This window comes from Colossoma macropomum, unplaced genomic scaffold (genome assembly GCF_904425465.1).
Source record: "Colossoma macropomum unplaced genomic scaffold, Colossoma_macropomum, whole genome shotgun sequence".
In the NCBI taxonomy this organism is placed as follows: Eukaryota; Metazoa; Chordata; class Actinopteri; order Characiformes; family Serrasalmidae; genus Colossoma; species Colossoma macropomum.
Genome location: NW_023494793.1, coordinates 45,233,907 through 45,247,664, shown reverse-complemented (window position 1 = coordinate 45,247,664; position 13,758 = coordinate 45,233,907). Strand labels below are relative to the sequence as shown.

General features: G+C 38.5%; 1 protein-coding gene across 3 annotated transcripts in view; it reads right to left on the bottom strand.

Annotated features, from left to right (window-relative positions):
• Positions 1 to 3,780: 3,780 nt before the first annotated feature.
• Positions 3,781 to 13,758, bottom strand: part of itgb4 (integrin, beta 4) — a 66,393-nt gene continuing 56,415 nt past the window's right edge. For 2 of the 3 annotated variants that reach the window (XM_036579669.1, XM_036579667.1), the window contains exons 36-42: positions 13,548 to 13,661; positions 12,164 to 12,313; positions 10,633 to 10,821; positions 9,773 to 9,928; positions 8,663 to 8,824; positions 7,476 to 7,592; positions 3,781 to 6,273 (exon numbers count right to left, since the gene is read on the bottom strand). In XM_036579669.1, coding sequence (XP_036435562.1) covers positions 6,134 to 6,273; positions 7,476 to 7,592; positions 8,663 to 8,824; positions 9,773 to 9,928; positions 10,633 to 10,821; positions 12,164 to 12,313; positions 13,548 to 13,661 — 1,028 coding nt within the window. In that variant the 3' untranslated portion in view covers positions 3,781 to 6,133. The remainder of the gene's footprint in view (positions 6,274 to 7,475; positions 7,593 to 8,662; positions 8,825 to 9,772; positions 9,929 to 10,632; positions 10,822 to 12,163; positions 12,314 to 13,547; positions 13,662 to 13,758) is intronic. The other variant, XM_036579670.1, reaches the window with a different exon arrangement.

Below are 13,758 nucleotides of genomic sequence, written 5' to 3'. Positions count from 1 at the left end.
TTATATTTTATTATAAAAATATTTTCTTTTACAGAGCAGATCAATGAAGAGACGCCGTCTGAGATCCAGTTTATAGTTCAGATTTGTGAAAAATGGGTCGACTTTCAGTAGAAAAAAAAAAATTGTGAGTTCAGCTTCTTTTATTATAAGGGTTTAAAATTACATCACCATCTATTTGACTGGAGAGAAGACAGTTACAGCCTCATACGACCCCCACCTTTAGAATGTAGCTTATGAAATATGAACGTTATGAAGTAAAGAATATAATGAAGTGCGTTTTAAAGGCCTCTGTATCTCAGAAATTAATGAAAGTTCAAGCTTTAATTTTGTACACATTATCTTCTGGGCACAATAACACTGTTTACTGAAATCAGCATCTCTCACACAAAGCATGGCGTTTATCTCGCACTTCTACTGATTTACCAGCACACTGATTAAACAGGCCGCCTCTCCAAGTCTGGGGTCACTTTGACCTTTTTTGAGTTATTTTTGTTGTCGCGTCTGACTGACAGTGTAAAAGTAGCTCAGTGAGGCCAAAAGACAAAGAACTGAAAACCTCACATTTTTCTTTTGCCCAACTGGACGGGAAAAATTGCGAAACACAGAAACTTCTAGGGCTGGGCGATTAATCGAAAACCGACATTCCCACGTAATCCTGCCTGTGTCGGTTATTCCAATTTGTTAAAAATTCTGTTAATCCTTTCCCCGCTCTGTGTGTTCATGCACTTAAAACACTTTCTACCGTGTGCGTATCACGTGACGCCGCCACGTCCAGTCTGCAACGCGGAAGCTAAGGCTGTGTTCACACAGCAGGTAAAAGTCTGATTTTTTGTTTGTCTGTTCAGATTATCTTTCAAATGTGAACTGTATGAACATCAGTCTGAACAGATCCGCTCCTAAACCGTCCCACAGAAGAACAGAGCGTCACGCTGCTTCACGGCTCATCCAGAGGGAAACAATCACGACCGCCAACGAACGCCAGTCGCTCCCGGAGGATCAGCTTCATCTTCACCAGCATCACAGGAGCCATCATGAAGCTTCACTGACTGACAGCTGGGCTCATCACCCAGAATGTGTTCGAGCCGTAAAAAGGGCGCGGTCACTTCTTTGGTTCGCGTCCTCGGATTCTTTAAACTCTGCTTTCAGTCTTTTACCTGTTCTTTGACGCTGCAGCCTCGTTCTCCTGCGGCCGCGTTCGGACATTCTTTAGACATCTCTTCAAACACGGAGGGTTTTGGATCAGTCTCTTCTAATCTTTGTACAGAAACATCAGCCCAGATGTTTATGAGTCTCAGCAGCGCGAAATTATGACGAATGTGGAGCTGCTTTGACGTAAAAGTCATGTGAATTCTGATCTGGCTGTTGAGACGATTTACATTAAGGTATGTGGAGCATATTTACAGTACAGACCTTTTCAGTGAACTATGAGGGCAAAAAACAAATAAAAACCAAAAAAAATCGTTCATTAATCGTAATCGAGGTAAAACATCCAGCGAATCGTGATATTGTTTTTAGTCCATATCGCCCAGCTCTAGAAACTTCCCGCTGCTGCTAAAAGCTGTTTAGTTTCCGTTGTTCTTCTGACAGTCACAGCTCCGTCCTCAGCCAGCAGGTTCTTCAAGGTTCTTTAGTAAGACAGTGGTGAACACTCAAAGAACTTAGTGATTTAAGTGATTTAAAATGGTTCTCTGCATGGTGAAACGGGTCTTCAGATTGATGGAGAATGTGTTGTATATGGTTCTATATAGCACCAAAAAGAGTTCTGCTAGTGTTAACAATAATAGAACCCTTTTGGTGCTATTTAGAACCATTCTCAAAAAGGTTCTATGAACCATTTACAACACCATCAATCTGAAGACCCGTTTCACCATGCAGAGAACCAGTTAAACATTTAAATGGTTCTTTGAGTGTTCATGGTTCTATATCGCACCATTGTGTTTACTAAAGAACCCTTGAAGAACCATCTTTTTTTAAGAGTGCATAAACTTGGCTTTCTGCCATCGCATTGTGAATGTTTGTAGTGTGGCCTGAATATTTTCCTAAAATTTCGCTGAAGCACTGCAAAAATGGCATCTTGGCAAGTTAAATGACCGTTTAATCCACTCGATACATCTGATATTTATGTTGAGATTTTTGTCAGATTACGATTTTTTAAATTTCATTTCTAGGCTTTTCTAACTTCACTTAACCAGCTATTCTCCAGGGTATATTTTGGTTTTAACATCTGAATTTACATGACCAAATCATAAGGCAAATTATTCAGTAACTGTGTGAAATAACTGTAAAGTGTTTTTGTGGTTTCCCTCAAATTAACAGAACATGTGTTTTATGATCATAAACATAAAGCCATATGCTTACAATTCACTGCTGAAACCCGAAAAAAGACGCTCTTTGTATTTTTTATAGAAGTAATTTGTACAGAGCAGATCACTGAAGAGACGCCATCTGTTTACAGTTTATAGCCCAGATTTGTGAAAAATGGGTCGACTTTCAGTAGAAAAAAAAAACAGTTCAGCTTCTTTTATTATAAGGGTTTAAAATTTGAAAGAAGACAGTTACAGCTCTCATACGACCCCCACCTTTATAATGTAGCTTATGAAATATGAAAGTTATGAAGTAAAGAATATGACTTTTGGCATTTGGCATGGCATTTTGGAACCACCAGTGGTTCCAGAGTTAAAGAGGCTGTTACATCACTTAACGCTTCAAACGAGTTAAAATTGTCTAGAAATGAGTTAAAAATAATCCTGTAATCTCCTTTCCACAATCTCAGCGTGAGAAATGTTAAATATTTCAACTGGATTTAAGATTATTTCACTTTCAAGATGCCATTTTTGCAGTGTTTTAGTAACTAAAGAAAGAAACCGACTGATAAGGCTTTAGCTAAAGCTAAAGCTTAAACCGGAGTCAGTTTAAAGGGAGTTTGGACACTTCTTGTTTCTGTTATTATATTTTCAAAATATGACTACAAAACACCAGAGGGCGCCCCTGATTTAGTGAGTCCTAAATGAATGGAGGTGAATGGAGCGAAAAAGCTAAAAAACAAAAAAATTAAACTTGTTTCCTGTTGTTTATGCAGGAATTCAGCATGTTTTCCATTAAAAACAAAATTAACCAGTATATTTGTTTTACTTCGCCAAACAGGTTAACTAACATTACTGCTGCTGAGCGCTGATTGGTTAGCATTACTGTTAGCATTACCCTCTAGCGCCAGACTAACCTGGAAGACATTGTTTAACAGGTGCTCCTTGAGAAAAATGGAAGCATATAAACTGCTTTTTATACTGAATATGATCAGTTATTGCAAACCAGAAAACATGCTCAGCTGTACTAAAATCATTCTGAATTATGAGGTGTCCCCAAACCTTTAGCGGCCAGTGTAGACACACATATAAGTAGTGAAGCTGTAGATGGGAAAGTATTTATTTATTTTAGCTTTTGTTTATGTAGAAATCTCAGAAAACACTGCTGAGGCTGGTTAAACCTGCACATGCTGTCTTGCTTGTTCCTGTTTGGATTTGCTTTAGTTAATGGAACCAGTAAACGCCGAACTGGGCTAAATTCAGTCATATTAAATAAGCTTTGTTTGTATTGTAACTTGTTTTTTTAATGCATTGTTTGTTTTTAATGCAACTCACACAGTTGTTTAGTATATAACACAAACAAATCAGTGTTCTTATCTGCATACGTTTAATATTCTGTACGTATAATGAAGCGCTGCAGTATTTCAGTACTTTGCTTGCATTTTGGTCTCTCTTTAATAAAAAACTCACACACAGCTGTTTTCTTCCATTTTATTACACTTTAAATGTAAAAGTTGACGTTTAATAGAAATTCTTTCGCTGATATTGAATTGTAAGAGGATATGATGGACGATATTTTAAGTAAGGTAAAAATATAAAAAATACTAACAATGTAATACTTAAGCGAGATATTAATGAAAAATAAAGATAGTAAAACTTCTCCAAAGTGGCAGAAGCAAATTTATCCCAGCAAACGTTCGTATACTGTCTGAATCAGAGCAACAGCCGCTCAACTGGAGCCAAACGTCAGTAACATATTTACAAAATAAACTGATTTATGTGTTGCCGTGTTAGAAAAGAGACTGAAATGGCGTGACGTATGATATTTGATGTAACCAGACAAATAAACACTTTATTTGAAGGGAGCTCATTACACATGCATGATAATTGAATAACATATTCAAAAAGCAAAGCAATACTTTACCACTTATAAACAGCCTATGTCAGTATTTGTGATGATGTATCAGATGATGAGGCGTTTTATGATCCTGTGTTGATAAACAGGCCCTAAAACTGAACTCTTGTTCCATTTGTAACACTGTTATTAAACATCTTTCCAAAGTAATGAACACCTTATATCACCTCTACGAAACATGACTTAAAGTAGAATCTTCTGCCTTTTAAGCTCCATTATGTGGCTTCATAACTGTGTATTAAATGGAACAAATGTCCAGCACTTTTATAATATAATTAATATACAATTTACTTTATTTCATAAAATATTGTCATCTTGTGAAAACTGACATACTTGTGTTGCTTTGTAAACATGTTAATATGCATGTGTTATGAGCTCCTATGTAGCCTTCAGATGAAGTGTTACACAATAAATCACCAAAAACAAACATTTAAAAATATATATATTCAGAGTTGAAGTGGAAAATTAAGTATTACCCTAAACTAATACAGTCCTGTACATCACACAGTGAAGCGTAAATGGTTTTGGCACAATTTGAACAGAGGGAGTGTGTATATATATATATATATATATATATATGTGTGTGTGTGTATATAAAGGCAAATACTTGTTTGTTTACATTCAACAAAACACTTCTAATGTGGATGTTTTTACAGTTGAACACAGAGGTTTGAATTGCTGCTCCTTTCTTTCCATAAATATATCACTGCTGTCAGAACTAAACTCATATCTCCAAAATGGAAACTTTACAGGGGAAGGAAAAATCTTTGAATGGAAGTCAATGTAAACATACTTATTTCCATGTAATTTTGGACCACTTGCATTGGTCCATTCATCATGAAACTCACACAGTGTAAGAGTAAAGGGAATTTTTGAATTACGCTGAAAATGAAAAACAAAAGTGGAGATACGAGGTTTTGATCTGACAGTGAAGTTTTTGGACACCACACATGAATCATATGTGGTCTTATCATTAATCTATTCAGTAATACAGGTTTCAACTGCTGCACTGTTTCAAGTTTCAAATTAAAACTAATTTCGCAGTTTGGTGGAAAAGAGTTACGAGGCTAATGTAGCTAACTAGTGATGGTAGCTTATACCCCACCAATTAGCATGGTGCTAACTGCACACCTAAAGCATTACTCGCTGGCCTCAAACCGTGTGGAGCTGTTCATCTAACACTTTACTGCAGGACTGAGCTCATGATGTCGTCATGACAACTGACAAACATAAACAGCAACATTTATAAAGGCTTATTTCTCCAGGTGTCATCAGTCATAAAGGTTACATCTGCCTATTTAATCTCTAATAAACAATGTGTTTTTTCACACTGTACACTCTTAAATGGGTTCTTCAGTAAAGGGAATAGAACCATGAGTTCTATATATAACCATTTGCATGGTAAAATGGTTCTTCAGACTGATGGAGAACGTGCTGTAAATGGTTCTAAATGGCAGTAAAAAGGGTTCTGCTGTTGTTATGATGTCAAGCTTTTTGGTGCTACAAAGAACCATTTAAACAGGAAAGGGAATGATTCTATACAGAACCATGAACACTCAAAGATCCATGTCATCCTTAAATGGTTCTTTGCATGGTGAAATGGTTCTTGGAGAACGTGACGTGTGAGGTTCGTTATTGCACCAAATATACAGCAGAACTCTTTTTCGCGCCACATAGAACTGAACAGAATCATTCCCTTTACTAAAGAACCCTTGAAGAACCATCTGTGTCAAGAGTGTATGGCACACTGTTATCTACCTTTGGGGTAAAAGGTGGGGTAAAAGGTGAGGGGGGTGCGTTTGGGGGGTTGGATTTTGCCCCAAACTGTGGCGTTAAAGCTGCTGTGGCGGCAGGTCTGGGTCTGGGGTCAGACTGTGGGCCTGTTTACGGGAGAATGTCTGTTAGATTAGTGAAATCAGGCTTCGTAGTACTGCTTCTCCACCCTCTTGGTTACGCTGGACGTCACTCCTCGCTGGACCATCTCCACCTGCCGGGTCACGCTGCCGCTCATCTCCATGTGCTGCGTGATCTGTCTGCTGGACATCATCATACCATCTGAAACGGACACAAACATGAGCGACAAACATGAGCGACATTCAGGAGACGAGACGTCTTAAACTAATGTAAACTCAAAAGGCCATTTTAGTGCAGATTCAGTGACGGTTTTCAGTTCTACACTCAAAACACCTTTATAAACTAAATTCAATCATGCTACACATTTTAATTCAAACAGAGTAAATATACACATATTTTATTACACCAATTTATACAACAGTGAGTTTCGGCCACGCGAGCTGATTGGTTGAGCAGCGTTCTAACTGTGTTGTTATTTCACCATAACATCACAGGTTTTCACGAACACTGTATCACTCCGCTGAGACGCGTTGCTAAGTAACGACTTTGACAGCTGTAGGAGACGCTCAAGACGTCATCAACGTTTTACTTCTTACTTTGCCACAAACAGAAAACGGACAATTTTAAGATCACATTTGACCGACAGCCGATTTGGTCAGACTCTGAAGATGAGACGACACTAAATTCCCAAACTGTCACCACTGAGCAGCTTTTCAGTCGGCAGCTGAGACAGAAGAACAGCTGAACAACCTGGAATCAGCCAGAAATGAACCCAACACCATTCGCCAAACGTGTAGTCTGATCTTCAGAGTCTGACCAAATCAGACTGAGCCATAAAACTGCCGCAATATCAAGTTCAGCTCAGTTTTGTCAGTTTTTGCCAGATCAGTATTAATGTTGTTTTGTTCCAGCCAGTCTGTAAAGCATCTTACAGCCCATTTAGTTTGGCGAATGGTGTTGGGTTCATTTCTGGCTGATTCCAGGTTGTTTAGGTTCTTCTGTCACAGCTGCCGACTGAAAAGCTGCTCAGTGGTGATGACAGTTTGGGAATTACGTGTGAGGAGCTGGAGAACGAACTGCCGGCTGAGCAGCGAGTGGGCGGAGCTCGTTACTCACTGAAACAGTCACTACTGAAACATTTGGTACGGTTTGGTAGAGTTATGATTGCTTTGGTAGAGACAAAATTGAATGTTCCGTCATTAGTTTTAATAAAATAAATATAATTAAGGTTTAGGGCCCCTCAGAGCAAAAGGATTTAAGCCCAAGTTAAAAGTCCTTATAATCCTATAACTCAGATAAGAGTATGTATATAACCCATCATATGTGATCATGACTTTCACAGGGAGTTTGGATCTTACTGCTGAGTGATGTTCCATATGGTCTCTGTGGTTCTGTGTACGTACCTGATGTGACGAAGGGTTCTGAGAACATGGTGTGGCTGGTATGTGTGCTGGTCTGTGTGGGCAGGTTAAACACTTCTCTCCTCATCAAAGACGAGCTGCTGTACTGACCCATAGATCCTGATACAGACAGAAAAAAGAAAACTGAAAACGACCTACAGAAGCGGTAAATTGTGTTGCACTGAATACGAGGAGACAAAATCGGCTTCATCCCAATGTTTTTATCACCCTCAGTAATTCAGTAACATTAGTTTGATCGCAGAACCTGAACAAGATCACGTGATCTCGACCAACTGAACAGTTTCCAGTTATCATCACCGACATCCAGTGAGAGCAACAGTGTCTGCATGTTCAACCAATGAGTGTCTGTATCATACATATCATATACAGTCAGTGAGCATATATATCATATGTATCGTACAATCAGTGAGTGTCTATATCATATATTTCATATGAACAATGAGTGTGTATCTCATATAATTCACATACAGTTAGTGAGCATATATTTACGTCATATATACAGTCAGTGTATATATCATGTATATCATATGTACAGTCAATGAGTGCCTATCAAATATATCATATATACAGTAAATGAGTGTTCATATCATATATAGTCAATGAGTGTATATATCATATGTATCATATATCCAAAAAGTGAGTGTGTATATATCATATATATCATATATCTAGTCAGTGAGCATGTATATCATACATCATATATATAGTAAATGAGTGTTTATATCATATATGCAGTCAACAAATATATATATATATATATATATAGTCAGTAAGTGTATATATCATATATATCATACATACAGTAATGAGTGTGTTATATTTATTATATATAGCCAATGAGTGTATATATCATATAAATCATATATACAGTCAGTCTCATATGTGAGTGCTGTCCAGCGTAGTATCTCTGTATAAGCTGTATTTGAATGAGAGCTCTATGATCACAGATTCTATCAGAGCAGCATATAGAGCTGCAGCTGGGCTTCAGCCTGAACTACAGTGAACCAGGCGGCAATAATAATTTATTACATTGACTTGTTTACACGTTAACTGTGACCCCCTAATGGATGTTTGGAATCACCTGTCATATTTACAGTTTCTGCTGTTTTCCATACAGTAATAGTTTGTACCGTGTAGATTAGTGTACGGTGAATTCGGGGTGTTTGTACCTCCGTCCTGAGACTCGATGGTGATGATGCCCTCCCTCTCCGGCCCGAAGCCCTGCGTGGTCTGTGCTTGAACTTTAAACTTGTACGGCACGTTCTCACTGAGGTCAGACACGGTCAGCGAGGTGGCCGCGTTACCGTTGACCTGGAAGGAGCGCGTATCTCCTGCAGGAACAACAGGAATGCAGAGAAACCGTTACATATCAGACATTTTGACTTATTTCAACATTTAGACTTTTTATTTCAAAACATGTTTTCCTGAATTGTCAACTTATTGTGCTGAAATAATAGTTTTCTTAAGATTTTTACTCATTTTCTTTACCTGTACTCTCCCAAAAAGATGGTTCTTCAGTGGTACTTCAGTAAAGACCATAGGTTTTATAGAACTATGAACACTCAAAGAACGTGATGGTTCTTCAGATTGATGGAGAATGTGTTGTATATGGTTCTATAAAGCACCAAAAAGGGTTCTGCTATTGTATACAGGTTTGACATCATAACAGTAGAAGTACCCTTTTGGTGCTGTATAGAACCATATACAACACATTCTCACAAAACTGAATAACTTATTTGCCATAATAAGTCAAAATGTCATCATAAGTACAAATTTAAAGATAAAAGTAATTATTTTCACCCTCCTAGCATTCGCAGTATCGTGTGAATGGGGGAGACCCAGCTAGTGGGTGGAATTGTACGTGACTATATTTAAGACATTTGAGAAAAAATTGGGGTGGAATTATTTCAACATAGGAGAGATTTTAAAGATAAAATCCTGATAAAACTGAGAAGATAAGACATAATTTTAACATCATTATTTTAAGATCAAATCCAAACTTTTGGCATAATAAAGCGAGCAATGTTGATAAACTGCTGCCAGAAACAGAGAGGAGACTTTTCCTCGTCTGTCTGGTGGAAGCTTTCATAAAGGAGTTCAGGTAACTACTACAGGTAGGTAGGTATAAACAAGCAATGATTGAGATTAATAACTAATAATTAGTTATTAACTAAGTAATAATATATAATAAGTGAGCAGTTAAAGGGGATCATTTTTAGCAGTGTAATCAGCTGATCGCTGATTAAAGGTGAAGACAAACACAAAAGTAGGATAATGACCTCCGCCATGCAGCTGTTCACAGGTGACCACGTAGCCCAGGATCTCTCCGTTGGGTTTGCGTGGTTTGTCCCAGCTCAGCTGCAGAGTCTCCGGGCTCAGAGCCGTGAAGACGAGCGGACCTGGAGCGCTGGGCGTGCTCAGAGTGAACGAGGAGCCTGAAAACACAAACAGATACACTTTTAACATCACATCATCATCTACACCTTCTCAGCCTGAGACTAACGGAGGATCATTCAGCCTATTTCACTATTTTAAGTGGGAATTCCATCATTTTTACAAAAAGAGTGGTTTGGTGTGAAACGCTCTGTTCTAGATAAACTTACCGAGTCAGAACTGTTCACAGTGGTGGTGATAGGAACCAGACGTCCACCTCTAAAAGCTCCCTCACAGAAAGTTCCTACATGAAATGGTTATGAATTCACTGCCTGATGACTGAGACACTGTTTTATGATAGTTTAGAGAACTTAAACTCCATTCATGGTGGAGGGATACATGCAGGGCGCTGTGAGGCAAAATAGTCCCCAAAGAAAACGTATTATTTCAGATTTTCCACTATTTTCCATCATCAACATTCCATATAGACTCAGAAGACTCGTGTAGGTTCACTGGTGGTTCTGGATAGTAAATAAAATGTCTATATTGGTGTTGTAGTCATGGCAACCCCTGGTTCCTATCACCACCACTGTAAAGACATCTGAACCATTTCACACCAAACCACTCTGAATGGCTCTGTTCAGTGAACTGAGTGTTGCTAGTTTGACAGGATCTCTATCAGAGAACAATTCGTCTAATTGTCATTAGTGGAACTTCACTGCCCCCTACAGTTGATTAGACATTATGACATGAAGACTGTCCCCACCTGGTACGGGGCTGAGGGGGCTCTTGGGGTCCACGGTGGACTCGATGGTGATGACTCCCTCTCTCTCGGGCCCCCAGCCCTCCTGACTCTGAGCTTTCACCTTGAACAGGTAAGACTGGTTGGGCAGCAGGTCCTGCACCACCACGGAGTTCTGCGCGGGGTTCGTGATGTCCATACGCTTCATCTCACCTGCGGAGACCATTCCAAACATATTAAAGCGTTAGTTCAGTCAAACTAATGGAGGAGACTAGGGAATTAGCATTAGCATCAATGTCATCATTTCAGCTCTCTTTAATCATCGTGTTTTTCTAGGAATAGATATTGTGAACAAACTCATTCATTCATTTTTAAAGGAGGATGAGGAGCATCTTCATATAAAAGTCTCTTTTACAGCTCAGTGCTGTGAGACATGCATACAGTAAATATCCAATAAAATGGAAATAAAAGAATATTATTATTAAGAACATGTTTAAAACAATACAACTTAAAAATGTCTAAAGCAAATTAAGCAAATAAAACTAGTAAAACCAGGCAGGAGTTATATAATTATAAAAAATCTCAGTAACACTTTACTTGAAGGGTGTCTACATAAACACTCCACAACAGGCTTATGAATGTTTAAATCAACATTACATGTTTGACATGACATTAATATGGACTGAGTCATCTGATGTATTTTCAAAATAAAAGTCCTCATTTTTTATTCTGAAAAACTATATTGTCGGTGAAACTCCTCATTTCTGGACAGCCAAAATAAAAATGGCTTTGGCCCTTTGAACAGAAGCTGCTTTGACACTGACTTCTTGCCTAGACTTTCAGCTTCCTTTTAATTATTGTGTTTTTTTTGTTGTAAGTAGTTCATATGTTTGTTTGTATGTATTATGTTTTTTATTCTTTCCCCTTTTTTATCTTTGTCTTCTTTAAAATTTGAACAGTCCTAGCATTTAAAGGAGAGAATGTGTAACTTATTCCCACCCAGAAAATCAACAAAAACATGGAATTTGACCAAACGTTTGCTCTACGTCTGAAAACTAAAAGGCAAGTCTGACAAGATCCACTAGCCTTTCATACAGGAGATCTGAAACTTTATCACATTGTCTGACTATAGTAATGGATATGAATCCTCTGACTAATAAATAAATAAACAAGCGTAGCGTAAGGGTTCAGACTATCAATGCACAATCAAGCAGAATCATAACGCTGTTGTCTCCATTTTTTCAGTTTTTGACATAATCTGAAAATACCAGTTGCCCTTTATATTGTATGTAAATTTCATTATGACTGGACTAAAACAAAATGACCTAAAATGACTTGTAAAAAGGTCTGGTTCCATTGACTTACATTAAAGGTAAAGTTTGTTTTTTCCTTCTCCTGTAAAGTTACCATTTTGGAGATACGAGGTTTTGTTCTGATAACAGCGATAAATAAGATGTGTAGCACTTCTACTGCTACTATGTCTCATTGAAGTCATCTGAAACGTAACCCGAATCATTTTTAAGGTGGTACAGAAGTGGAACCGAGCTGTACTGACCTCCGTTGAGGAGCTGGTAGAGGACACAGTATCCCAGCACAGGGTTCTCACAGTGGGGCTCCTGCCAGCTGACCTTCAGCGCTGTCGGGCCCAGGGCCGAGAACACCAGCCTGCTCGGGGTTTCTGGGACGCCGCGGGTCAGTCGAGAATCTACAGGTACCGACAACAATCAGAGTCAGAGGAACATCAACATTTAAGTTCTGAGGTGGCAGCAGAATCACTCACTGAGGCACGGCTACTGAAGGGGTGGGCGATACGACAATATGATCTCGATAACACAATAAATCAGAATTTATGGTGTAGTGAAATGTTTTGTTTAGCATGTTGCATGTTAGTTTTTCAGATTTCTGTACTAAAGTAGGTTTGAGCTGAAAACATGCTAAGAATCTAAAGAAAATTCCTGTAAACGTTTACTTTAACTGCATAGGGGCTTTGTTGGAACGTTATGAGGTCAGCAAAGATGTCCTTTATACCATCTGTGGACTCTACAAAATAATGCCCTTACAAATATGAAACAAATTCAAAATCAAAACTGCATTAAACGTGACAATTTTTGTATCATTACAACCCCAAAAAAGGGAGTTTATTAATTATTTTATCAACTAGTAAAAAATCTCTAAAAGCTGCAACTTTGGTGAGACTGTCATTTTGTGACTGAACAAGCACAGCAGCAGTGAATACAATATAACAGCCGCATAACTATGAAGATTTAATCGAAATACAACAGTTTCACTGCATTACTTAATGCAAACTAGAGCCAAGTTACCTAATGTTCTCCAAAAAAAGCTTCTACACTCGTCACACTTTTCCGACGGAGAAATGATCTCTTTGGATTTAAGATCGCACTGCATTGTGAATGTATGGTAAATGTAGTCTGTTTTGGAGTAATGCAGTAAAAACTGTATTTCTGTGTTTTACTGTCAAATATAACTGAGTATGGGGACAACACAGTACATAATGCTGTAAAACCTGTAATGTGCTGCACCTCCAACTCAGTCAACTTGCATTCTTAATTGAAAAACAGCAGGGGGCACTCTGACCACATTCCTTGCCCATAGTTTCACCCTATTCACTTATTCTGAGATTCCAACAGAGCATAACTTGTTTAATTTGATGTAGTGATCTGCAGTAAGTGAAACATTATATATTATACAGCAACTCATTTTCTTGGGTACTAATTTTGTTAAATTAAATATTCATCTTGATTTTTAGGCCACTAAAACATCTTGTTCATGAAGGTTTTGAAGAAAAGTGAAGGTCAGGGATTCAGAAACATCACTAGGTTCTTATAATTCCTTAGCACACATTTTCAACCAATCCAGAGGGTTTCTGACAGCTCATTCAGACTCCACACTTTGGATTGGTTGGTTCTAGGTACACTCACCCTGGAGAACCCTGTCCAGGTTCTGCAGAGCATCGTTGATGTCTTCTGCATGATTGCGAACGTTGGAGCTCAGGCTGTAGCTGGTAGTTGTACTCTGGCTGAAGCTAGAGTTGCCTGAAAGAGCGCCACCGCAGGCCATGGCAGGGAAGTGCAACGCAGGGCGGGGCAGGACAGGGCAGCGATACCAGACAGACATGCCAATGCACAGAGA